The sequence below is a fragment of the Pseudonaja textilis genome, chromosome 2 (assembly GCF_049901715.1).
Source record: "Pseudonaja textilis isolate UNSWEBS1 chromosome 2, rPseTex1.2, whole genome shotgun sequence".
NCBI classification, from domain to species: domain Eukaryota; kingdom Metazoa; phylum Chordata; class Lepidosauria; order Squamata; family Elapidae; genus Pseudonaja; species Pseudonaja textilis.
This window is the reverse complement of record NC_141991.1, coordinates 130,209,740-130,237,605: the sequence shown is the minus strand read 5'-3', so window position 1 is coordinate 130,237,605 and position 27,866 is coordinate 130,209,740. Positions and strand designations below refer to the sequence as shown.

The 27,866-nt window shown below is 39.9% G+C and overlaps 1 protein-coding gene across 5 annotated transcripts in view; it reads left to right on the top strand.

The window, feature by feature from the left end:
- TAC3 (tachykinin precursor 3) overlaps positions 1 to 25,015 on the top strand; it is a 66,663-nt gene extending 41,648 nt beyond the window's left edge. For all 5 annotated transcript variants that reach the window (XM_087925273.1, XM_087925271.1, XM_087925272.1 and 2 more), the window contains 6 exons: positions 3,345 to 3,476; positions 11,661 to 11,769; positions 12,342 to 12,371; positions 19,300 to 19,353; positions 21,191 to 21,265; positions 24,617 to 25,015. In XM_087925273.1, coding sequence (XP_087781399.1) covers positions 3,363 to 3,476; positions 11,661 to 11,769; positions 12,342 to 12,371; positions 19,300 to 19,353; positions 21,191 to 21,264 — 381 coding nt within the window. In that variant the 5' untranslated portion in view covers positions 3,345 to 3,362 and the 3' untranslated portion in view covers position 21,265; positions 24,617 to 25,015. The remainder of the gene's footprint in view (positions 1 to 3,344; positions 3,477 to 11,660; positions 11,770 to 12,341; positions 12,372 to 19,299; positions 19,354 to 21,190; positions 21,266 to 24,616) is intronic.
- Positions 25,016 to 27,866: the final 2,851 nt, after the last annotated feature.

Below are 27,866 nucleotides of genomic sequence, written 5' to 3'. Positions count from 1 at the left end.
ATATTATACTGTTAAGAAGAATATTATTAGTAATTGTTAAGCACGTGAAATATGTACTTAATTGACACATGATTGAAATGGAATGGATTTATTGTATTTTAAAAATAAAAAAAAATTAATTAAAAAAAGAATCATGTTTGAGCCCACAGGCCTGATGCCAATCCCATTGGCATAGCAGAAAAATCTGCAGCCTTGGCCACTCTCTTGAGTATTTAGGCCAATTAACCTTGGAAAAGGCCAAATCAATAGTAAAAGAAAGAATGAGGCACAGTGATCAACAGAATATCACCAGTGCTCCTGAATACTACCGCCAATTGTTAGACAATCATAAGCCTTCCCTTTTGGGATACTTGTACAATTTAACACTAAACAAATATAATGGGCCTTTTCTAGAGTCCATGTTGATGTTTTCCCATCAGTCTTACTAGAGGGAAGATTGCACCGGACCCTTTATTCACAGAGACTTTTGCCCCCATGGTTCTAAGGAGGTAGATACTCTTGCCCATGTCCTCATGTTGTGCCTCTTCTACAATGCCTCAAGAAGTGCTTTGATTGCACCAATCATTTCCAAATAACAAGGGCCATGCAGATGAAGTTTATGTTAATTAGCTTTTAAGGGTCACTAACCCTACATTTAACACATCAGGTGGCCAATTCTTTTTTTGCACACAACTGCGCAAAGAAATTGAATTAAACATGCTGTTTTATTGTCCCATATGTTTTCCTTCCCCTAAAAACTAATTGTTGTATTAAACTGTTCCTTTTTTACTGCAACTTTTATTTTTTATTTTTTATTATTATTAAATTGTGAAGGCTGGTCAAAGACTGTAATAAAGACATTTGATTTGAAGGAAAGGGGAAATAGAAATAATAACTTGAAAACAAAAATTAAAGAGTTAAACTAAGAAGAATAAAAGGAGTACTCAAGAAAAATAAAACTCCAAAAGTCTAGAGTTGTGCAAGTCAAATTAAAGATAAACAAGTTGCTGTAGATCATGGAAACAGAATACAAAAACAGAAAACAACTAGAAAAGTTTCTAATTCAGAGAGAAAAAAATGCAAATACAAGGAAAATCAAGAGAAGCAGACATTGCAGGACGAGTCGAATGCAGAGTTAGTTATAGGGACAAACAGGTAAGGCTCATCCCATTAGACACAGTCGGTAAATGTAGACTTAATAAATGTAATTCCACTGAATCTTCCTCTTTTCATAGCTATTCAATAAATATTGTGATTGAACAAAATACTTGGCATTTTCCAATTGATCACTACCAAACTGACCTTTATTAATTACCCCACATCCAGTAGTTTACATACAGTTTAATTAAAAAATGTATATATTTTGTTCATCTGATCTTTAGAAGAAATTGATTTCTCAACAAAATATATAAATAAAATTGAGTGTCTGTTTTATAACTATATAAATGCCAGAGCAATCATGATTTTTGAAACTACAGCAATAGCTACCAGTAGTTTAAGTGATGAATAAAAAGGGTGTGTAAAATAAATTTTTGTTAGGGGTAACAACAGCTTCCAAAATTACACACTCAGTGAAATTTATAAAAACTACCAGAATTAATTAACATTGGAAATACAAAGAACTGAGAATCCATATATATCACAAATGGCGGATATTGAACATAATAACCCAGCTACGGATAATGAAAGAACACAGCTGGTGAAAAGGCAGAAGTAAATCTTCCAATAACCTATGTTATCAAAAGAAAGAGCTCTGGCAAAGCAATATACAGTAAACACTTAATGATTATGAAGGAAGTTATGTAAATGAACATAATCTATAGAGCAACCAGTGATTCACAGAGCATCACAAAATCCATTGCCAGCTCTGACGGAGAAGGCAATGAAGACAAATAATGCAGGAAATTACAAGTTACTGCAGAAGTGCACAATACAAGGCAACCAGAAATAGAATCAAACTTGAGATCCCTTAAAGAAGTGTAGGATGCAACATACAAGCTTACACCAAATATTCCTGGAATTAAAAATAATTATGTTTGCAAAGATATTCAATTTAAATTGTAAATGTAATAGAATATATGAAATGGCTAGAGAATGATTCAAACATTTCAAAACAACAACAAACAAACAAACAAAAAACCAAACATAAAACAAAGAACAGAGATTAACAGATATATCATATTCAAACACAATGGCAGGCGTCTTTGCAGGAGAATAAGGCAAAATAGTCATCCGTTTGAAATCCAAAAGGTGATTAATTAACAGAGCTTACAAAAAAACCTAACATGTCGACTTCTATAATGAAATGTCCATCCTGGAAAATTACTGGACAAATGCATAGGTAGGATTTCTACCACCACCCCTTTTTCCCCTACAAGATTATATGATTTTTCCTCTTAAGAAATCTACTGGTAGTTGATAGGAAATAATCTGGTAGTTTTATTTAGCTACATGTGTTTTTATAAATAGGCCAAGAAGGGCCAAAAATATAAGGTGTGCTAAAGAGGGTTTAATGAGCTTAATTGCATTACATCTTGATATGAGAATAGAAGAAATAAATATTGGAAATTATTATAAAGATGAAATTCAAATGCTACAGCTGAAATCCAAAGGGAGAATGTTAATATGCATTAGTATTTATGTGCTACACAGACAAGGGGTAAATTGGAATAACCTGGGTCATTGATATGTTATGTGAACCTAGAAATGTAGATTTAATTATTTATGGGGATTTTAATGCTATAATCAGCCCAAGTTTGGAAATATTGAATTTAAGACTTTTTTTGAAATAGAGGCAATTTTCCTTCTGGGGCATGTGTCATAACGATATGATCCAGAATAAGCACAGACTAGAATTACTTAATATATAAAGAATCTTTAGATAAATCCAACTGATTAAAAATGAAGAGTAGAACTAAAACAACCAAACTTAGAAGAAAACAAAAACATTTATTGTTATTCTGCTGCATATATGGAAATACTAATAGAAGAGTGTAAAACCCGAATATTTGCTTTAAAAAAAATATTTTTGTTCACCGATGTACATTTAATGAATATGTTCATCAAATAGAGAATGGAAAGTACATGTTCTTAATACTTAGAATTTGCTTTCCTATTTTGAGTAAGTAAGTGACTAAGTTCTGTTCTATAATTGAAATCTCATGATAGGGGATGAGTTAATTTTTTTTAAAATGAAAATAATAGCTTCATTTTATATTGTCACAAAAGATAGAATGGTTGATATTTCTTTGCACCTGACTGTTTTCTTTTCTGTGCTGCCTTTTTTTTCTCCACTATCTATTTCTGAATTTCCCTGCAACCTTTAATCATGTTCTCACCCCCTTTCCAAACTTTTCCTCCCTCAGGGGGAAAAAACGCACACAATGAAGTGTTCCCTTGTTCTGACAGTGCTGCTGTCCTTACTAGTGGCAAAGTTATGTTGTGGTTACTGCATTGAGTCTCTGGAGCAACAGATGCCCAGCGGAGTTCAAACAAAGGTGAGGTGAAATATTATTGAACATATAGTGTGGCAGTTTGGTAGAGAAAAACAGCAACAAATTCCTGTGCTCCATTTGCTTTAAATCTGCATATAAAATTGTACTGGTATATGTAGGGAGGGACTATAGAATGATACTTGTCTGCAGATGGAGAAATGACCACAATTAGGACTGGAATTTCTGTTGCTAAGCAAGGCAGTTGTTAAGTGAGTTAAGCCCAATTTTACAACTTTTTTTGCCATGGTGGTTAAGCAAATCACTGTAGGAGTTAAGTGAATCACATAATTGTTAAGCAAAGGCCATTCCCCGCATTGATTTTGCTTGTGGGAATCTGGCTGTGAAGGCTGAAAATGGTGACGCTGCAGCCATCATAAATACAGGCTGATTGCCAAGTGCCTGAATTTTGAACACATGTCCGTAGGGTGTGTGTGCTGTGACAGTTGTAAGTCCGATGACTGGTCATCAGTCATTTTCTTTCAGTGCTGTTGTAACTTTAAACACTCATGGTTCTAAGTGGAGGCCTGTAGAGCTGAGTGCTTCCTTGCTGCAGTGATGAACAGCTCTGTTATTGCTGTTCACTTACCGTTCCTGATGAAGCTACAGCAATGGATGATGAAAGGGCCTGCTAATATGTAAAGCAAAACACCTTGCAGCCAATAGTTTTCCCCTTCAAAAGGAAGAAAATGACCTGGAACTGGCCTAGTTATTTTCCTACCTTTGAATTTAGATGTGAAGCAGTTAATTAAAACAACTATTTTAATTAACTGCTGCCCAGTTAATTAACATTTAACAACTGCCCAACTGTTTCTACGTTCACATGATCGATTCTGGAGCAACAGGTACTATAGAGTTTGGACAGGCTTTTGATATTTCTCCTTAGTCTCTGAGTTTATTTTTTAAATATTTTTTAAAAAAGAAAATTGATTGACAAGATTAAGCAATTGCCAATCTATTGTTCAGGAACAAGAGATGAAAAGTAGTTTAAATTCCCCTTTAATAAGTCTAGTTTCAATGTAATGATTTTATATGTACATAAAATCTTAGTAATGCCCTATAAAGCACTCTATTTGTGGCCTTTTTAGTTCTCCAAGATTACATTACTCAGCAACCCCCATAAATCTCCTCCCCGCCATGTCTCAAATTGTTGGTTTGGGGCTGATTTTGGCATCCTCCCCCCATTTTTAGATGTTTGTTCAAGATGTTGAGAAGGGAGTCTTGAGGAAGCAGAAAAATCTTTGGATCAATGGGACTTAAAACTATAGGAAATAGCACTGGCAGAAATTAACACAACAGCTAATTTCAAGTTAAGAACCTTGAAATTAAGAATAATTTTACTCACCTTTCATCTCCCCTCTTAATACTATTAACAAAATAATTCCTAACCTCATTTTCTATATATATGCATGCCTTTTGAGGACAGAAAAACTGATTTTAGTTTCAAAAAAAGTCTGTTCATAGAAATCTACTCCCAAACAGCATTTAAAAATAAATAAAAATACCTCTAATTTTTCTGGGAGAGACCTTTTGATTTTTTAAAAAAGTTATGCTGCAGTATTGTTTAATTTCAACGTCCTTTTATTTAAATTAATATTTTAAAGTGCATTTAAGAAAATAAGATTACAGAATGCATTAAGCAGAAAGAAATGGCAACATGGCTGAATGCAAATGTGCAAAGTACCATGTGGCATAGCAAGTAAATCTGTTAGCTTTCAGAATGGACAGGATAAGAAGAGATAAAACAATTGCTTTTCTTAGGCACAGCTTGTATTTTTACTTCTTCTGTTCAATCTTGCCCGATTTTCAGAGATTGCCTGGACAAGTCCGTACAGTTTTCTTGACAAGGATTTCCAGAAATAGCTTACCATTACCTCCTTTCTAGAGCTGAGAGAAAGTGGCTGGCCCAAGGTCACCCAGCTGGCTTTGTGCTTGATTAGAACTCACAATCTCCCAGTTTCTAGCCTGATACCTTAATCTCTACACCAAACTGTTTCCTCATAGCCTTGTATATATCTGTACTACATGATGGGTTTGTTGTTGTGTCTATCCTGTTGTCCATCATTGACAAGATAGTTAATCTTCCTGTTTCTTATGTTTTTTGTTGTTGTTCATCTTGTACTAATTTAACTGAGATGTATTTAACACCAATGTGTTGATGCCACCAGGTAATAGAATATCTAAGTTTGCCTTCTCTCAGCTCGTCCTCAATTCATAGCTATATTTTAACTGCTGTACTTTTTAAATACAGGATTCTGGTCATACTCATCAATTTAATAAGGGGCTCCACTTGTTTCCTTTTGAACTTTTTCCACATATCATTGGAATGCTCTTCCCATATGACACTTCACCAAACTACAGAAATAGCTCATCAAACAGAAATTGGAGCCTCTTTTTCTAGGATGTCTTGATATTTATTTTAGCAATGGGATTTTTTAAAAAATGTGCCTCTTCCCATCCTGCAAAAACTGTGATAGAGTCCACTGAAATTTCTGCTGTCTATGGATAGTCCTCAACTTATGACCACAATTGAGCCCAAAATTGCTGTTGCTAAGTGAGACAGGCTGTTAGGTTAGTTTAGCCCCCATTTTATGATCTTTCTTGCCACAAATATTAAATGAATCATTGCAGTTGTTAAGTCAGTAACATAGTTGTTAAGTGAATCTGGCTTCACCATTGACTTTGCTTGTCAGAAGGTCGCAAAAGGGGAGACTTCCGGTTTGAAAGACTTCAGCGACAGACAGGAATCCACGATCGTGCGTGGTTTCTGCCTGGGCTCGCCGCTGAAGCGCCCTGAGCTGGCTGGTTTCGGGGCTAAGCCACACCGTAGAGGTGGTGAAGAAGGGAGAGACTGCCAGCAGGGTCAAGGAGAGCCACATCTCTCTTCCTCAGCTGGTCAAACTCCCTTTCCCGAAGGCGGTAGGAGCGGTGGTCAGTAATGGTCACCTCAAACAAGTACTCAACCGGAAAAGAACGTGCAGGAGGAAGATAAGAAGTGAAAGTTTTGGCTGACCGGGCTAAGTTGAAAAAGCAATAACTAAGGTACCCTGGAATTTAAATTCTACAAAAAATAACATTGCTCCCAAAGAAGAGTCGGAAGCAGCGAAAGAAAGTGAAAAGGGAAAGGTTTGACTTTTTTTCTTCTTCTCTCTCCTTCCTAATATTGACAGTTAAGAATAAGAAATTGGAAAAATCCGCTTTGGCATCAATAGTCAATTAAGCTGAAAATATCTAAATGCCAAAGGGACAATAAAGATTTCTGGACATTAAAAACTTTTTTTTCTATAAGCAGGAAGGGAAAGAAAAAGAATAAGGGCAGGATCTGGAAGAGGGAGGAGACTGCCTGGACTTTAAAAGAATCTAAAGTAAAATTTCAATAAGACTTCTAAAAGATACATTTTAACTGAAACTTTGCAACTAAATAGTAACCCCAGGAAGAGAAAGTGTGAAAAAAAGGAGCAAAAAGAAACAGTTTGTGTGTATTTGGATTACTTGGTGACTTTTGGATTTTTGGCTATTATATTTGAATGACTAAAATCAGGTGGTTGTTTAAAAATTTCTACAATGGCATTACTTTTGGATGAATTGAAAATGGAACCTAAAAAGTACAAAGAAGATGCACAAGAAGGGAAGGATTCTTTTGGCTTCGTTTTTCAATTCTTAGAAATGGAGATTTGGAACTATGAGAAACAACAAGAAAAGACTGCAAAACAAGAAGACTGATACAAAGAAGAAGCCATCTTTAATGAACAAGTAACCCTATGTGCGGAAGAAAAAGGAAAGGGGGGAAAGAGGATGGAGAATTTAAGACTTAAAAAAAACAACCAAAGAAAAGAAAAATAATTCGAAAAATAAGGATAATACTGGAAAGCAACAGAAAAGGGGAATACAGAAAAGGGAAGTCGAGGTAGAGAGACAAAGGGGTAAAAAGGGGAGGGAGAAGAAGAGAGGGAAGAAGGAAAGGAAAAGAAGTTACAAAGGTCTGGAGCAAGATATAAAGAAACAGGAACTATTTAGAGACAATGGGTAAAAATTTAACTGAAAGGGGGATTCTGTAAAAGTACATGAGATTGTGTTGTTATGTTTGAAATAGAAATAACTTTAGAAAATTGGAAACAACATATGATTAGAATGAGGGATAAAATGGTTAGTGTAATTTATTGAAATGTTTGTGAATAAAGTAAATGAAATAAAATAAATGAGAAAATTGAATTAGGAAGGAATGGGAACACTTTAATTAGTCAATGTTTTATAAAATATAAGTGAAGAGGGGGGGAATTGATTATGGAAAGTTTATAATTGTTCCCATAGAAGTATGATATTTAATTGAAAAGTAACGTGAAAAATCTTAAGACTTTAATGAATATTAATATTAATGATAGAATTGAATTGGAATAGAATGTTGTTTTAACTATATACATTTATAAATTTTTCTTTTTTTTTCTTTAAGAATACAGTGTGTAGTTTAAGAATGTACCAAACAGAATCTGAATGCAAGCTATGTATTATATTGAGTGTTATAACTTTAGGGGAAAGATATAAAGGCGTCATACTCCAATCAGTAACTACAGGAGAAATTTTGTTTAATGAGAAAAGATAATAGACAATTGAAACAGGACAGACAAAAAATATAAATATAATGATTTGAATTGAGATGAAATAAATACAATAAAATTGAGGAAATTAAAAGAGGGGAGAAGCTATGTAGAAAATGTAAAATTGTAATAAGATATGGAATAGAATATAAAAATGAGCATGAACCTGAAATTGTGTCTGCACGAAGAAATGTACCCGGGATTATGCTGCTTTCAAAAAAGATGTTTTAATTGTGTTTCTTTTCTTTTTGTGAAAACTCAAATAAAATTTACAAAAAAAAAAAAAAAAAGAAGGTCGCAAAAGGGGATGATGTGATCGCAGAACATACCAACCATCATAAATACATGACAGTTGCCAAGCATCCAAATTTTGATCACATGACCATGGGGATGCTGCAACGGTTGTAAGTGCAAAAAATGGTTGTAAGTCATCTTTTTCAGGGCCATTGTAACTTCAAAAGGTCACTAAATAGATTGTTACAAGTCAAGGATTACCTATACTACATTCTACAACATTCACAGATCACATTTAAGTCCTGCCATGCATTTATATTGAATTCAGTACTTCCGGACAGAATAAGTTAAAACTCACATCATCTTTCTGTGTTCCAAATCCACAGAAGAGACTGTCATCTTGTAAGTGGGCCAGAATTTAATCTGATACAAAAGAAACATTCATTCATAGGTATAAAAAGAGAAAGTTCAATAGAGGATGAGGTACAATTTCCCCCTTCCTCCCATTTCTGTTAAAAAAAGGGGGGCTTTATGCAGTGTAAATTGCTTCTGGGGGGCAAGGCCTGCAAGAAGTCTTTAAGTAGCTCCTTTTGTCAAATCCCTCCTGAATTAGATCCGTTGAGGATAAAAAGCTTTGAGAAATCCAATTCTGTCCTCAGCCATCATAATATCTTCTTGTTACTTCTGTGCAGTCCAAAATAGGACTCAAATTACCATAGCTTTACCACTCTTAACAAAGCAATTCCATATTTTTGGAAATTTGTTCTTGAAATTTGGACACACTTTGCTCTGTCCCCTCCCTCAAATTGCTTTACTTAACTGCAGCAGCCACCCCCAAATTAAAGTAGCTTTCTCTCTCTTTTCTTCTTCTAGGCTGATTAACATATTGTATAAGGAGAGGTAATTGGCAGCTTTTTAAGTAAAAAAAATCTGCTCTTACCTGGAATTAGAATGGAATTGGCATTGGAAGGGAGAGATTTCATTAGGGTTTGGAAGCGTTACTTGTTTAGCTAGCATTGTCGGTATATTAATAGCTACTTCTCATAAAGGGACAGTCAAAGACAGATGAAGAATCTTAATAATCACATGAAGATTTTGAGGTCCGGAATGTGAGAAGGGGGTTTAGCTCTGGGAATTGGTGTATTGGGGAATTGGGAATATTAGGTGAGGAGAACAAGTGAGGAGCCAAAACCTATGACAGCTGTGGCCATTGGAAAGGGAGTTTTCTGCCAGAAATAAAAGAGAAATCCTTTGATACAATTCCTATTAAGCCAGGGATAAGTTGGTCAATTGCAGAGTTTTGCATTCTCTATGTTGACTAATTGATTGGTGATCAATCCACTTAGAAATTTTAAAAATGGCTGTGGAAGCCTGGGTTTTGGTCTTCCTCTAAAGGGTAGGAGAAGTTGTGCTGGTTGTACTGAGACTGACAAAATCATCAGGACCCACAGTTCCCCACAAGGAACATTTCAGGTTAAACCCCCCTCCACCCCCATTTATGTCAACATATTGTCCCTTACCTCACAGAGCATCTGGAAGTGGGATAGAGAAAAACTTTCAGAGCTGTGGGTGGACAATAAGTTACAAGAAGTAAGTGAAGTCCTCTGGAAATGTCTAGCAGATTGTCTTTGTCCTGGGACAAGGAAATTGTTATGGTTTATCCTGAGTGGTTAGATCTTCAGTTCATTGTACTTGTGTGGAATTTGATTTTTGTAGCACCCGCTGTCAACCCTACTAAGGAGACTAGGCCGGAACGGAAAATCATCTCCACGGGAAGGCTAAAACTACTTTTACTGAAATTGGCTATAATAACAGAATATTACAGGCCTGATAGTGCTGTACCTTCTCCTCCTTATTGTTCAGTGGATTAGAGAGGCTTCTGCCTGAACTCCTTCTAAATGTTAACTCTTTGTCCTAGACTTGGGGAAAAAAATGCTTCAACACTTTTTGTCAAGGTAGTGGCTCCTGCATATCCCCATCAAGGTTAGTTACTTGACTCATTTTACCTGTTGACAAATCTCATAGCTTTTCTTGCTACTTCTCATTCTGAAACATTTTCCCCATAGTTCAACAGATGGCTCTCTAGGATGTGAGATAACAGTAAGGTCTTTAAAATGACAATGGCAGTGATTTATCGCTATGGGGATTCTGGCTCTTTTGAGGAAACAGAATTGTCATCTTCTAATCCAAGACTTTCTCCAAAATGGATGCCTTCTAAGAGTGTTGTACTAAATATCCTACATCCCCAACTTTTTGTTGGTTGGTGGTGATGAAGTCTGAGGAAGTTCAAGTGTAGGGAAGACCATATTTCCTTGGGGACTTGAACTGTGCAAACAAAATACCATTTCTCATCTAGTATCCAAAATCCATAGTGGATAGTATTTTGAGGCTCAATCAAAGCTTGTACAAGGTATATACTGTAAGACGTGACAGAACATAGGGAATGAGGTAGAAGCTCAAGATCAAATCAATAAATCTTTATGGGAGATGTGATGGTATCATTTTATATCTTTCCTTAAGGGATAAGAAATAGTGTATGCAGAAAATTTGAATGCTGGAAAAGTATGGGGGATACGCTGGGGAGAAGCATATTTATTTAAGGAAATGTATAGGGCCGCTAAACTCATTCTCAGTAAATACCCCTTCCCCCAACAATCAAATGAGTCATTTGATGGGCTCCATCCCACTCCGCAGTCCTCAGGCCTGTTGGCAAAACCAGATCCTTTAGGACCTTATGAAAGAATTTATCTCTGTGGGGATGATGCTTCTCAGACAGAGAGCCACCATGGAGAAGGCCATTCTTTTTTGTCCTCCTCAGGAGAGGAGACTTTCTTGCCAACCCAACCTCTGGTGAGTTGGGTAGATGTGACTGGGAAAAGATAGTCTTTCAAATAACCTGGACCTAAGCCACGTAGGGCTTCGATGTTGACAACCAGCAATTTGAACTTGACAATTTGAAGACAAGAATCTGATAATTGCCTGGAATGAGGATGGGGTTGTTTGTTTAGCAACTACATATTGGATTAAAGAAGTTTACTATATACTTATTTTACTGAACAAATGAAGCAAGATAGCATTTAAAATTTGTTGGTTTTGCCCTTCATTGGATTGAGCTTCAAATAATTAATCTAGAGGAGCTGAGAGGTTGTAGTAGGCATTTTCAACTATTATTTTGCTACTTGTGTTTTACAGATTATGAGGAATTATTCTTTGAAAATACTTACATATTGAAAAGGGATGTGCCTGCATAAGAGATAGGGTCAAGATGGAAATTGAATGTTGAGGACAGGGGAAATATTAGCTTATGTATTGCTGTATCAACATTGATTATTGATGTCATGTTGTTTTTCCATTTCAACAGAAGAACCCAGAACTCTATAAGCTGCCACTATCCTTGCTCCGACGATTGTATGGTGGCCAAGGGATATCCTATGAGGCACTGCTCAGGCTGTCAGGCAAAGAAGAAATCAGTAAGTAATCACTAAGAAAACAGCCCCAAAACAATTCAAGAACATTTGATAAGTTGAAAGGTTTTCATCTATGTTTTAAGATTAAGTCAGCCTTATAAATAGCATGTAATATTCAGCAATAAGATAGCCTGAGTATGTTGTTGAATGGAATATGAGTATTCCCTTCATACCCTCAGATTACATGAGGGAGAAATTTTCAATGAAACCCAAAAACATACAACTAGGTGTTCAACAAGTCATAATAGAAACAGGTATGAATGAACAGGTATGGTATGAATTTTCTTTGAGGTGAGAAAAGTAAAAATGACTGTATCTTTATATGGTTGTATGCGCAATAAGTTTGTAATAATTACAAATTATTAAATTATAAATCGAATTATTAAAAAATCCATATTAGATTTTGATGATTGGAGGAGGCATGTTTTTTTTTTGAAACAGAAAACATGAACATAGTGATATATTTTCATGATAACTTTCAGTGCATATCTATGTTCCATTTTACATTAAAATGGGATCTGCAAATGCATATGGTTGTGGTGCATTTTAGCCTTTGGCTTTGTTTCTTTTTCCAGATCCCCAGACCCTTGCTTCTTCCCAGAAACGTAAGTTGATCAACTGATCTCTGCAATAAGCACTGCTTTCTCTATTATTGTTTCTGACTGAATAAACTTTAGTAGTGAAGGTCCAATACTGGAAAGAAGGATAAGATGGAAGGATAACTTCAGCCGTGTGGTAAGGAGAAGGTACCATTTGAATTGAAGAGAAAATAAGTTTGGCACTATTTTAAACGCACTCCTCCTCTTTCAAAACAAACCAGCTTTGTGCTGCCTCCAGCCAGCTCTGAGTTTAGGGATTTTCTGTTTTACCTGTTTCCCTTTTACGTTTAGTATTTACCGTTGTTGTTCACTGAATTTAGGATTTCCAACCACAATACAGTTTGAGTGAAGACTTCAAGTCTTAGAAAGACAGATGCAAGAATACTTTCTAACTCTTAGCCAGGTCCAATGGAGGATAATGTAGAGAATAAGATATAGTATTGAAAAAAAGAAAACATTAAGACTGCAAAGTAAATCTTCAGTTCAGTGGGATTTTTAGATCATTAAATACACTTCAGATTTTCCAGTATACAAAAGAGACTAGTCTGCACAACAAAATCCATTTTTGCCAGATGTTTTTGTATGTGTATGTCAGAATTTAATATATACATACAAAAATGCATATCTTAACAAAAATAATTACATATAATAATATCTACTAAGTGTACACAGATCTGAATTTTACCATGAAAATGATGAAAAAAGGTTTGGAAAAAAGTTTCCGCCCAAAATAGCATAAAAATTTAATATCTATGGAGATTCTCAGTCATCCAGATCATGGTTGTCCCAAAGGTGGTATTTTTCAGGAGGCTGCCAGACTTTCTGATTTTTCTTTGAAGACATTTTCGCTTCTCATCCAAGAAGCTTCCTCAGTTCTGACTGGATAGTGGGTTGAAGCTTCTTGGATGAGAAGTTGCCTCTTGAAAAAAGCACTTTTGGGACATAAAAATTAATATTTGAACTGACTTTTTCTGAGAAATGTGTGGGTTATGGGACTAATAGTAACTTTCAAATTGAGGAATTACGAATCTACCTTTGGATCCATTGTCTCCTCACCTGCACCTCTAATATGTAAAATGCAAAGATGTTCATGAAAGGAGATAAAGAAACATGACTGAGATTAGCTGTAGCCAGTATAGCACCTGGATAAGTCACGGGGCTTTGACATCAGAATGTACCAACCAGGGCAAAGGATTGTTCTATTGTTGTTACATTGAGTTCCATTCAGCTTATTTGCCTCTTAACATGTGTAAGTTTACAGTATTAAATACAAAATTAATCACCCCCAACATAAAACAATTCTTGTTTATTAAATGATTGAAACCATCTGCATTCAGTTCCAGTTATTTTATTTGTTATAGATCGGAAAGAAGGGGAGGCCACACCAGAGCATTCCAATAACACACTTTATTCAGGGGAATAAAGGGGGCTGTCGCGCCTGCTTCTAACCAGGCAGACCTACCAGCGAACAGCAGCTGGCTCGACCTCGCAGCCGGCTTTTATAACCGGCTGTCGAAGGGAGCCAGCCAATGGGGGCTGCTGACGCCCCCGCGGAAGGAACGGACCTGATGGGGAACTTGTGTCAGTCCCGGGGACATAACACCCCTTCCCCCCAGATACGAACACGAATAGTCTTTTAAGTAAACGGGTGGCCTGTGCGAGCGCCCTGACCGGCGCAATTCTGGTGAGACACAAAGTGGCACAGAGTTCGGTGAGTCAGGAACGGGGCTTGCGGGAGCACAGGGTCGATCCGGAACTCGGTCTGGAGTCTGGGAATGACCACAGTCTTCAGGTTGGATTGTTGAACTGTCATCGTCACGTAACCTGGTAGTGTCATTGGACGGTAAGGCTGGCGACTCTGGTGGACGGTCCCGGTCTACCGTCCGTTCCCTCGGTTCGGCCGGCGGAGGCTGGTCACTCTGGTGGTCCCAACTCGGATTCAGGAGCAGCGACTGGAGTGTCCCTGGAGTCCCTGGGCCAGAGTTGGCAAATTCGCTCTGGCGACTTCTTATCTGGTCCAGATGTCTCCGCCAGACGCGCCCGTCCTCCAGCTGGATGCGGTATGATCTCGGACTGGTGATGGCCACGATCCTTCCGGGTACCCACAACGGATCGCCCGCGTAGTTCCGGGCAAACACTCGGTCCTGTAATACAAAACTCCTGACCCTACTGTTAGAACCAATTGGTGTGTCAGGGCAATAGTGGGGGTGCAGTCTATCTAACACCGTCCTCAAACGTCTGCCCATCAGTAGCTCGGCTGGAGACTTATTTGTGACAGTGCATGGGGTTGAGTGTTGGCTCAAAAGAAAACGAGAGAGTCTGGAGTGCCAGTCGTCTTGAGTGAATCTTGCCAACGCCTCTTTTGCTGTCCTAACGGCTCTCTCCGCCGTCAGGATATGTCGGATGCCCAGGTTGGTGACATACCGACTGAATTCTGTGGACGTAAATTGGGGCCCATTGTCTGAGACTATGGTGTCAGGCAGACCGTGTGTAACAAATAGGCAGGTCAGAGCCTGGGCAATTGCTCGGGTGGTGGTCGCGAGTAGGAGGGCCACATCGATCCATTTTGAGAATGAATCAACGACCACCAGGAAAGTCTTGCCGTGGAATGGCCCGGCCAAGTCAATGTGCAAACGTGACCACGGTGCGTTGGCACTTTCCCATTTGGTTGGGGTGGTGATTGGCAGTGCTGGCCTGGATTCCTGACAGGGACGGCAGGAGCTTACCCATTTTGCTATTTCGTCATCCATGCCCGGCCACCAGACGTAACTCCGAGCCAACGCTTTCATCCGGACGATGCCGGGATGTCCCTCGTGCAGCGCCTTCAGGACGGGTGTGCGCAGTGGTTCTGGAATGACAACTCTGGTCCCCCATAACAGGCAGCCCTGCAAACTGGAAAGCTCTTGCTGGCGGGTTTTAAACGGTGAGAATTCAGTTGAGAGATCGCTGCCCGGCCACCCCCTCCGTACCCAGTCCAGAACCTGGGCGATAAGTTTGTCTTTTTTGGAGTGGAGGGCGATGTCGCCGGCAGTGACTGGAAGGTTGAACTCACTGGCATCGAAAATGGCATGTACCGGGGCCGGGTCCTCCACGGGTGCTGGCAACGGGCAGCGGCTGAGGGCGTCGGCGTGGCTAAGGTGTTTTCCTGGACGGTGAACTAGTTTGTACGAGTAAGCCGCCAGGAATAAGGTCCACCTAGTCATCCTAGGTGACAAGACTTGCGGTGTCTGCTTTTCACCTGAGAGAAGCCCCAATAGTGGTTTGTGGTCTGTGACAAGTTCGAAATTGTGACCAAAAAGAAATTCATGGAATTTTTTGACCGCAGCTATGGCGGCTAGGGCCTCTTTGTCAATTTGGCTGTAGTTACGTTCAGTTGCTGAAAAGGTTCTCGAAAAGAAGGCGATTGGGGCTTCAGAGCCGTTGGGCAGTCTGTGACTCAAGACAGCCCCGATCCCGAAAGGTGAGGCGTCTGCTGCTAAGACTAGAGGAAGGTGTTGGTCAAACTGTATTAGGACAGCGTCCGAGGTGAGCAGCGACTTAACTGCCTTAAAAGCGTAATCCTCTTTGGGTCCCCAATACCATGGAGTGTTTTTGTCTAGAAGTCTATGCAGCGGTTCTGCTACTGACGCTTTGTGGGGTAGGAACGATGCATAGAAGTTTAGCAACCCCAGGAAAGCCTGTAACTCTGACTTGGAAGAAGGAGTGGGTGCCTCGTGAATGGCTTTGACTTTGGATTCCACCGGGTGGATGCCTGAGGCGTCTATTTTATACCCAAGAAAGTCAACCTGCTTAGTGGCGATGGCACACTTCTCCCTTTTTAGTTTGAGGCCATGCTGCCTGAACCTATCCAATACCGCTCTGACTCTGAGGAGAAGCTGGGGTCTGTCCCTGGCTGATACCAAAATATCATCAAAATACGGAACCACGCCAGGGAGGCCTTGCAGTATCCGTTCCATTAATGACTGAAATATACCTGGGGCGACGCTAACGCCAAATTGGAGACGTTTGCATCGGAATGCCCCTCTGTGGGTGACAATTGTTTGCAATTCGGCCGTTTGGTTGTCTACAGGAAACTGTTGATAAGCCTGTGACATATCCAATTTGGCGAATATGGTTCCTGGTTCAAATGTGTGTAGTAAGTGTTGGATCACCGGAACTGGGTACGCGCTAGTCTGCAGATAGCGGTTAATTGTGGTCTTGTAGTCAGAACACATTCTTATACTGCCATCTTTTTTTAGGGGTGTGACAATTGGGGTCTCCCACTTAGCAAAATCCATGGGCTCGATCACCCCTTGTTTGAGCAATTTGTCCAGTTCCGTGTCCAGTTTAGAGCACAGAGCAAATGATACTCTGCGTGGCTTTAAACGGACGGGAACTGCTTGGGGGTCCACTGAAAAGGAGATGGGCGTACCCTTATAACAACCCAATTCATCGCTGAACACATCAGCATAGTCTGAAAATAGCGAGTCGATATCGGAAGGTGAGACAGCATGAACTCCCGTTAAGCTAAGGCCGAGATAGGGGAACCAATCCAACCCCAAAAGGCTAGGGAGGGTACCATCTACCACCACTAAAGGCAGATGGCCTTTAAAGGATTTGAATTTAACAAGGAACTTGCCTGTTCCGAGTACTGGGATGTTCTTCCCCTGGTAGTCCCTCAAGGTGAGACGACTCTTCTGGAGCTGGTTTCTGGACAGGTTGGGTCGTAGTTTCTTGAGCATGCTCCATGAGATGATCGAGAGTGCTGACCCGGTATCGACTTCCATAAGACAGGGTTTACCTTCTAAATGGATAGAAAGCGTGATTTTATTAGGTGTCAGAAAAGTGTGGTTAGCTTGGTAGCACGTGTAACAATTTTCTACTTGCCTGGGTGGCCCCGGAGGGGAGTAAAAGGATGCTGCCTTTTGTGGAGCCACGTGTGTTGCCTGGCAGGCCCTGGCGATGTGGCCTTTCTTGCCGCAATTGTTGCAGGTGACGTTCCTGAACCTGCAAGTCGTTCTGGCATGGGAACCCCCGCAGGCGAGGCACAACAGGATGTGTTTGGACGTGTTGCTGTTCCCAGGCCTAGTTCCTACCTGTGGCTGCTTGGATGGCTTGAGTCGATGAACTTCTAGGTGCTCGACGGGGTCTTCTTCACTCACCACCTCCTCTGAGTGGATGGTGACTGGACTGGATTTGGCTGCGCTCCCTTGTATTTCGGCGGCTGATTGGGTCGCTAGCTCTGCTGCCAAGGCTTCCTCGATCGCTTGAGTGAGGTTGAGGTCTTTTCTAGCCAGCAAACGCCTCTGCAATCTTAAGTCTTTGACTCCACAGACGAGTTGGTCAAGGAGCATGTCGTCTAGGTAATTTTTAAATTCGCAGTGGAGAGCTGTGGTTCTCAGGGCGGCCAAATACTGATTGATAGATTCCCCATCTGCTTGCTTCCTCATGCGAAAGGCAAAACGTCTCGCGATCTGCGATGGTTTTGGGGAATAGTGGTTAGAGAGTGTCTCTAACAGCTCGGGCCAGGGGACGCTCTTTAACTCCCTGGGTGCAAATAGCGCTGTGGCGGTATCGAACACTGCGGCCCCGCAGTAACTCAGGAAGTACGATTTCTTCCTGTTCTCTGTAGCATCGGCCAGACCAATGGCATCAATGTAGTGATTGAAGCGGTTTCTGTAAGAGTCCCACTTGTCTTCATCTGGCTTAAATGGCGGGAACGCCGGATTTGAATTCATATTGGGTTTTCAGTCTGTTGGTAGACTGACCAATCTCACTGGGAATACAATGGCCCTGATAAGTGTGGCTTTCAGTCTGTTGGTAGACTGGCCAATCTCACTGGGAATACAATGGCCCTGATAAGCGTGGCAGCAGTAGCTTGCAGATCTGCCCCAGCTTAGTGTTTCAGCTCTTAGAGGTTCTCTCTGTGTTTCACGCTCTATGTGACTCTGTCGGCTATGGCTGTAGCCCGTAACTGACTTCCGTTTGAATTTCGCGCCTTCCCAAAGGCGTAGGCGGCTATAGCTGTAGCGTCGTGCTGACAGCTATTCAAATCGCGTGCCCAATGCGTTCTGGCGGCTGCGAGTACAGCGCCAAGCTTGCTAACAGCAGAATTCGAACATAGCAGTTGAATTCTGCGCTCAGTGTCGGCGGCTGAGGCTCTCAGCGCCCTGCTCTTCACGTAGCTTTCTTTTTTTTTTACACGGAGCGGGTACACGCTCCGCTTTCACTTCTGCAATCCACAACTGACCGAGCTCTCACGGCGCGGCTACGGTTCAGCGTTTGGTGTGTGATTTCAGCTCTTTGCTATTGCTGCTGGTTGGCCAGATCCCATCCTCGTCGCCAATGTTATAGATCGGAAAGAAGGGGAGGCCACACCAGAGCATTCCAATAACACACTTTATTCAGGGGAATAAAGGGAGCTGTCACGCCTGCTTCTAACCAGGCAGACCTACCAGCGAACAGCAGCTGGCTCGACCTCGCAGCCGGCTTTTATAACCGGCTGTCGAAGGGAGCCAGCCAATGGGGGCTGCTGACGCCCCCGCGGAAGGAACGGACCTGATGGGGAACTTGTGTCAGTCCCGGGGACATAACATTATTGATTGAATTACCGAAGAAGCTAAGATAGGATAGTGACAAGCCATGAGCCAAAAATGATTCAGATGGTGTCTCTGAGCAACACTTATATTCAGCTCCAGTATTTTGCAATGAAGTAAATATTCTGATTTGTTAATCAACAGCCACTTCCAGAACACATTTAATATAGGCAGAAGTGGACTGTTATATACAAACATGCATTTATTACCATTGTGCCATATTCAGAATTATCTCTGAAATTCAGAATGCAGTAAATAAGCATACCAGATGATTTACAAGTGCTACATTAACTCAAAACTGTTGCTTTTTCCCCAGTTGGTTGAAAATGTTTTGTCTAATAAACTTAATACTTCCTTAGGAGACATGCATGATTTCTTTGTTGGACTGATGGGCAAAAGGACCATAGAGCCAGGTAGGTGTGAACTGAGGGTGCATGCGTTTCCTTAAGGGTCCTTTGTGAGTAGAATAGAATAGAATATAATTCTTTATTGGCCAAGTGTGATAGGACATATGAATATCCAAAGTGAAAAAGTGAAAAGTGAGGCACAAGTAATCCCAGCATACTTTCTACTTCCTCCTCTGAGCTGTGTCCTTCCTCTAGTTGTGGAGGTGGTTTATTGATAAGCAGAGGAGAGACTGTGGTCCTCATTTATGGACAGGAAACTGGATCATATAGGCTTTGGGTCTAATCTAGTTTCAAAGCCTGTCTCATATTCCAAATTAAATTTAGGATATTAGAAGAAAATCCATGTACCTATGATGGTTATTTAAATAATGAACTAAAATACTGCTGAGCCATATAATTCAAAAGAGGCATAAGAAAATATACAGTACCCTATTTACATACTTCCAGGAAGTGGGGAAGGCAGTCTTTGTCCCAGATGCATATGTGGTCCCTCTAGCACAGTGATGGCTAACCTTTTCGGGCTCCTGTGCCAAAAATTGTGTGCCCCTGCACATGTGCATATGAGTCCGCCTCCCCCCCGCCCCCTTACCTGCACTGTGCCTCCCAGCTGATTTTCGGCCCCTTTGAGGCCTTTTTCAGCCTCCCAGAGGCTTGAGAGAAGCCTCTGCCGCCTTTGCAGGCCAAAAAATGGGCCTGTTACATCACTTACGGTATTTCCGGAAATATAGGAAGTGATGAAACAGGCCTATTTTTCGCCCTGCAAAGGCTGCAGCGGTTTCCTTCAGCCTCTGGGAGGCTGAAAAAGGCCCAAAAATCAGATAGGAGGTGCACACATGTGCAGTGAGGTAAGCTTGCCTGGGGCTCGCGTGGCCGCACAAATGGCTCCGCATGCCACCTGTGGCACACATGCCATAGGTTCGCCATCACGGCTCTGGCATGTCATATTAAAACTTTTATCTGCCCCAAATCATCTAAGTGCAACTTATAACAACCAAAAATATCTGCAGGGAAAAGAGACAAAAATAATGAAAAGTGCATAGCAATACTGTGATTCAAATTCTGCCCCTTATGTACTTGTGTGTGACATGCAATAGAAACATTAAAAAGATGAAGCCTGTATTGTTATATCATGATGCATATTTTTTATCATTTTTGTGTCCTCTTGATTAGGAATGGCTATCTCTGCTGATCACCACAAGATTACTGTGATGGAAATTTGATTTTCCTACATCTTTTCTCGATCACATTTTATGTATAAAATGCATTATAAGAAGAAAAGCCTCTTCCAATTTCCCCTTTTTTCATGACAATTTTTGGACATTAGAAAAGGGCAAACCTAATTCTGTATTTTACTTCTGGCTCCTTCAGTTTTGAATTTTCCTTCTTGTTTTAACATTACCTCTCCCTATTATCAAAATTACGCACAATTACGCAATCAGATAGTGAACTCTCTGCTTGTATCCTCTATCAGTCATAGGAAAAACCGAACCGAACCGAATAGGGCAGGGATGTCAAACTCAATTTCATTGAGGGCTGCATCAAGGTTGTGTTTAACCTCGGGAGGGTGGGATGGGCATGGCCAGGGTGGGCGTGGCCAGCTCGACATTACTCGTGTTGGGGGTACCTGTGGTGGCCCAAGCGTTCTGTCAGTGAAAAATGGGCTCCCGAGCTCCGTTTTTGCTGTCAGAGGTACCGCGGGCCAATCCTTCACTCTTTCTAGGGCAGCCCCGCGGGCCAGATCTAAGGGCCTTGAGTTTGACACCCTTGGAATAGGGTTTCCATCAAACTGATGGGAGCTAAATGCTTTGGTTGGAAACCAACTTTCCTTATACTTTAATTCTAGATAATTCCATTGAACTCAGTAAGGAAACATTCACTGGTTTGAGTGACGTAAAGTACTTGCCGAATGAAGAATGAGGTAAGGAAAGAGGGGTCAAAACTCAAAACTTTTAAATGGGGTGAAAAGAGAAATTCTTCCACAGTTTTCTCTTATGTAGATTTTTTTTTTAACCATTTGTAAGATTTTAAATATGCAACCAATTTTACATATGATGAAAGCACACACAAGCATTCATACAATTTCATACATACATATATACATGTCCATGTCCATATACATATACATACATATGCGTGTGTGTGTGTGTGTGTGTATGATTGAAGCAGATAAGAACAGTGTGTGACTGATAATAGTAATCTTCCTTCATTTTTTTAGGGTAGGTTAGATGAGCACAGCAGATGCAGTAAGTAACCTGCCAGTGAGCAAAGTCGAGGCGCTATGAATTCTCTAGAGCTGAAACAAGCAAATTTATCGATAAAAGTATTTGTAAAATGTAAAATACTTTTAATGGTTTCAGCCTAGAGTCAAATTAAAAGTCTAATTCTGATGTATCCATTCCAATACCGATTGACCATAAAATGGCACTGCATTCAAGCAGTTTACATCTTTGTTGCTATTCTAGAGATTATCATTTTTTGCCACCCAAATAGGGTTGGCTTAACTACTCAGCATTTACAGGATGTGTTTTTGGTGAAATTTGTATGCATGTTCTTCAGTCAAAGTTACCTTTACTTTTGGAAGAAACATGGGATTATATCCAGAAATGAGTACTGTACCCAATGTTCTTTATACTTCCTTGAGCAATGAGTTCCGCAGGGATGGGATTCTACCGGTTCTGTCTGGCTCTGTTGAACCGATAGCTCACGCAAACCATAAATCACCCAACTGGTAGTTACACCGGTTGGATCCCTCCCCTGGTTCCAGGGGTAAGCTTCTCGGGGTCGATGAGAAAGCATTAGAGACTTATAAAGTCTTTATAAAACCCACTTAATTTTTTAAAAGGGTAACAATAGGGAACAGAGGCAAACAAACACCTCAGCACAGGGGAAGACAACTTGAGTAACATACATTCTGTATAATTTTTGATCGAAAGTTGCCCAGAGTTTGCTATAAGATGGGCTGCTATATAAATGTTTTAAAACCAATAAATAAAATTAAGTATAGGCTGCTTCTCTATCAGTTCCATCTCTTTCTTCCCATAGATTCTTCTATTTCCTTCCCTGCTGAAAAGTACTGCATATCATGTTCTGAAAGCTGCATTTAATACACACCGAAGTAAAAGGGTGGGGTTTTTTTTTGCCTTTTGGGAAACCAGTTTCTAGCCTACTATTAAAACATTAGTTGATCATCACTATTAGTGATCCTTATGTATGTAACTAAAAACAGTCTTGCCAATTGCCAATTGTTTCAACTCTGAGATGTTAAATATTAGATCTGATGAAAATGGTTGGTCGTAACTCCTACTGATGTTTCTTAGATAGTTGCTTAGATATGTCTCATTAGAACTGTAAGTAGACATCTGATCTGCTTTGTCAGAGTCCCCAATACAATATATCATTGGAAATTTAGCAGCAGCCCGTCAATGATCATGAATTCATCTTATAATAAGTTCAGCTGTGCTGATTTTAAGTTAACATTACACAGAATTGGGGGGCAGTGTTTTCCTTCAAATCCATCAGATTAAATTACTTGTGATACATTTTTAAGAAAAAGGACAAATCAAATGATTTTGGAATCCATAGATGATTCAAAATGACCACACTTGCTTGCTTTCCAGTAATGGTCTCTATACATGTTTTAGGCTGGCATCTATAAAGTCAAATCCATAAATGAACAGAATTTTCCTATTTTCAAGTATTGTTTAAGTCAAATGAGGTTTTATTTTTAAACAACTTTCAAAGCCAATCATTCCAGATAGTGCTTTGCTTGATGTATTTATCAAATTTCTTGTAATTTCATGTAGCTGTGTTCAGTCTGTATGCACATTACACTATGCCACTGTGTATTTTATTATTTTTTAAGTTTTACTGCATTGTGTTGCTTCCTCCAATACAGCTTGATGCACAGCAGCACAATTTGAGCCCAGGCAGGCAGCTCTCCAAGATTATTTTACAGCTGTTACCAAACTGCAGTATTGAAGAGTTATTAAATTTTCATTGAAATAATTATTCCCATCATTAATAAGCATTGATCAATTAAATAAAATGACAATAAATATAGTTTTCCTCATGACACATCCAATTTTTGCTTTGGGCCTTAGCATGCTTCTCTAACAACAGGTGTACTCCTCATCCTAAAAATGCCTATGACTCTCCAGTCATAAATAAACCAAGCAGGTTTTCTTACGCCTTAGTTCAACAAAATATCATTTTAAACAACCTAGAACATTGTGTTAGCTGAGTTCTGAGGAACTGTTTCAGAGCAGACACTGTATGGTAGAACTGAATGTAGATAGTTCTAAAGTAGATCTTAAGTAGAACTTAGTTCTGGATATGGGACAAAATAAATTCTGGACAGGTGAGTGTTTGGCCAATGTGATGCACATCCCCCTCTTTCCCCTCAGCAGTTTTCTGGGCAGCACTTTGCCTCAGGATTCCTGCCATCCCTTCTTTCCAATGCACTCCCTCTCCTCCACTATCATCACTGTTGTTGTGCCCCAGGGCACTATATGCCACCAGTCTGCTCTCTGCTTCGGGGTAGGATCCGACAGGGTTAACTACCGGTTCGATGATTTACGAGGTTCGGTGATTTACGATGTGCTTCCCTGCACGCTGCTTGGGCGCGCCTGTAAATTGTCATCAGCATACCGCGTGCATAGAAGCAGCCTTTCAAAAAGCCCTTTTTTCCTGCTTTTTTAACTGCAGCTGTGCTTCGTTCGAGAGCTGAAGTTGAAAAAATCAGGAAATAAAGGTCAGGTAAGAGCCTGGGTGGGCAGGTAGGCAACAACATCAGCAGACATAGAACCAGTTCTATGTCTGCTGCTCTTCAGAGCTACCGGTTCTACAGAGGTGGACAGAACCGGTAGAAACCCACCCCTGCTCTGCTTCCCATCTTCCCATCCTTCCCTCAACCATTGATGTTCTGGGCATTTTCACTATTCCCGATTCCAAAACATTTTTGTTCAGACAAAGTCCTCCCCCTTTCCCAATCGACACAACTGTAACATGCATGTTTCAGTTTGGGCACAGGCTACCTCAAAACTGTTTGATGCACAAAATGGGTCTTGCACTGATTTTTTTTTTTTAACAACCTGTGTTAACTTTATATGCGAATGCAACCTTGTTCCTTTTGGTTTGGTTTATTATGCCAAAAGAACCTTTGCATCTGTTTGAATCCCTATCTATCTAATCTTTTGTGGCGTCTTTTTAACAGACAACTGCACTGTATATTGCGCTCAGCTTTGTTTTTACTTAATCTCTTCTTGTACAGGTTTCATGCAAGAGTGAGGACAAGCAAAAAGTCTGCAAGACTTCAAGAAACCAACACAAATTAGATTTCACCCACCAAAGCCCAGTATACTTTCAACCAAACCAGAAACTTTGATGTACCCTGGAACTTCTTCATCTTGTCCCAGCTGCCTCCCATGTTCTTTTCCTTAATTAAGCTCTTAATTACAGTCTATAACTAATTGTAATGCTTTAGTGTTCACTGTTGGAATATTTTGACAATTGTCCCTAGTCCTCATAGTGCTTTGTCCTCCTGTATACATGTGACTTGAATCTTGCAGAACCTTTTCCATGTAAAAGCATCCTTCTGCGCATTCTTCTATGGCACAGAATAAGAACACCTCAGTCTTCTATATTAACAGGGTTTTTACTTATGACCTGCCACAGTGTCTGTCTCATTCTTTGTTTGATACTTCAGATGACTCCTGTCATTATTGGAGAGGGGGGTATTGTTTCAACAAAATCAATAAACCAACACATTTACAAAATGGCACAAGTTACTGGCACAATGTACAGTACATATTCAAATCTTATCTGCTGTTCAGGAGACCATATTTTAGGATTGCATTATACTTGCACTGGAGGCCCAATGTCATTGTTTGTGCCATATATGTCCCATAGGTGCTTTTTCAAAAGGCAACTAGAAGTTTTGTGTTTTTCTTTGAAGACGTTTTGCTTCCCATCCAAGAAGTTTATTCACAGAAGCGAAACATCTTCAAGGAAAAACAAACAAAGTACAGTTGCCTCTTTTAAAAGCACTATGACCTGGATGACAGAATCTCCATAGACATTGTGCCATAGGTGTACAAAATGCTACTACATTCATGCATGGTCCAAAAGCATCTTACAACAATCTCTTTGGAAACTGCTGATTTGCATCAGACATAGTATAAGGCAGGCGTACATGTCGGATAATACACAGATGGTCTGGGCAACCCCCCAAAAGAGTCATCTGTCAAAATTTGGATCTAAGTTGGAAACAGAACTACAAGTTTACAAACATATAAAACCTTATACCAGATAGTTGTAGATATAGGCCAGGGGTGAAATTCAAAATTTTTCCCTACTGGCTCTGTGGGCGTGGCTTGGTGGGACTCAGTTTCTAAAAGGAAGAAGGCGGGTGGGTGTGGGCGGGGCCAACCAATTCAAATCTTCCCTACCACCTCTCTGGAGGTGGTTGAATTTCACCCCTGATATAGGCCAGTGGAAGTATCCCGTGTTAGTTGAATTTTCAACTCAACAAGGAAAATTCCATGCACAGCTTATTAGAGTTGTCAAATCCAGTGGCTTTAGAAAGAAATCCTAAAGTTGGTAACTAAACAATAGTCGTCCCAAAGGTGCTTTTTCAAGAGGCAACTGGACTTTCTGGTTTTTCTTTGAAGATGTTTTGCTTCTCATCCAAGAAGCTTCTTCAGCTCACAATAGTAGCAGACTTTCTATACTCTAAATGAGATCTATTTATTTTTTCTACTTACCTATCTAAAGAAATCCATGTATGTTACTGGACAAATCAAGGTTTAGGTAACCTCTTAGCAAGAATCCAACTAAAAACCATTAGTTAACCCATGACAAGGAATCATGGTGTTTATAAGGAATACCCATATTTTTAAGTTTGCCATTCCTTAAGCATTACCTTTGAGTAGACTCCTGACCACCTGAAGAAAGCCATGTGACAGAGAAGAGATGTGTTCATTTTTTTCAATCCACTTTTGGAACATGATGTTTAAGAATGGCAATGGGATTGCAGGCTTTTTGGAGACCCCTATCATTCCTGTTTACAATTCTACCTAAATCGAGGGAAAATCCTTTTAGATCATGATTTCATGAGTGGCAAACTTGATACCTAAACTCCTTTCTCAAGTCCCTCCAAACTCCTTGAAGTAGTATTGAAATTTGTCAGAACAATCTTAAGAATGCCGAAGAATCCATAAACAGCCCTTCCCTGGCTGCATGTAATCAATTTCTGCTATTAACATAGGTGAATTTCTCTTAATATTTATTTCCTCTACTCCAAGTAGGTTTATTAAGCTTTTCAGGGGATTTATCCCACCTAAATGTGCTTTGTCAATAAAATGCCAAACTTAGTATAACCCAATCAAGAGTCAATGAAATAAAGAGAGCCAGCAGTTAAGGCACCAAGGTAGGAGCTTATGAGTTCTAGTCCTGCCTTGGGCACAAAGCCAGACAGTTACTTTCTCTCCGCTTTAGGAAGAAGACGATGACAAATCACTTCTGAAAAACCTTGCCAAGAAAACCGCAAAGACTTCCAGGCGGTCACTAGAAGTCAAAATTGACTTGAAGGCATAAAAGAAAAGACTATCCTCACTAAGCATCTGAGTATATAAAATGAAAGCTATTTTTTTAAAATCGATGAAATAGCTCCACTTTTATAAAATAGGAACTACAGCAGAGTGACCTCTGGACTCACCAGCTCACAATTATGTAATCTGGTTTGCATAATTTCCAGATTTTGTTCTTCCTAAGGATGCCAAAGTTCAGTCCCGAAGAGTCAACCCTTTGTGCCAGCACTGAGCGATTTTGAAATAGAGAAGGCATTAGAACAAGATGAAGATTTTTCCACAAAAGATCTTTGCTTCGAAATGTGCATATAGTGTGAGCCCATATGAATTATTCAAAAGAACGATGTTTTTTCCCTTTAAAGCAATAGGTGTCTTTCTGGAGGGTGAACAAGAGCTGTTCCTGGTTGTTTTTGCAACTATGTACAATGAAGTGACTGGGCATGCAATGGCAGCCGAGAGCACCTTTTGAACTAGTCCTGCAAACTCGCAAAAAGACAATAATTTTATTTCCTGCAGAGCCATATTTGAAACCTCTATATGAAGCCCATCATAATTTTCTAGTGATTATAAGAAAGCAGAACTGGCACATTCCAACTTTAAGAACAGTATAGATACTTGATACTTAAACTCCTTTCTCAAGTCCCTCCAAACTCCTTGAAGTACTATTGAAATTTGTCAAAACAATCTTAAGGATGCTGAAGAATCCATGAACAGCCCTTCCCTGGCTGTATATAATAATATGAGAGAAGCAGAATCGATTTCTGCTATGAACATAGGTGAATTTCTCTTAATATTTATTTCCTCTGATATGATTCGCTTGGCAAAAAGATCAACCAGGTGCAACTCACAGAAACAACACGTTGCTTAGCAATGGAAATCCCCACCTCAATTGTGGTTGTATATTACAGTGGTCACCAACCAGGGGACCACTGG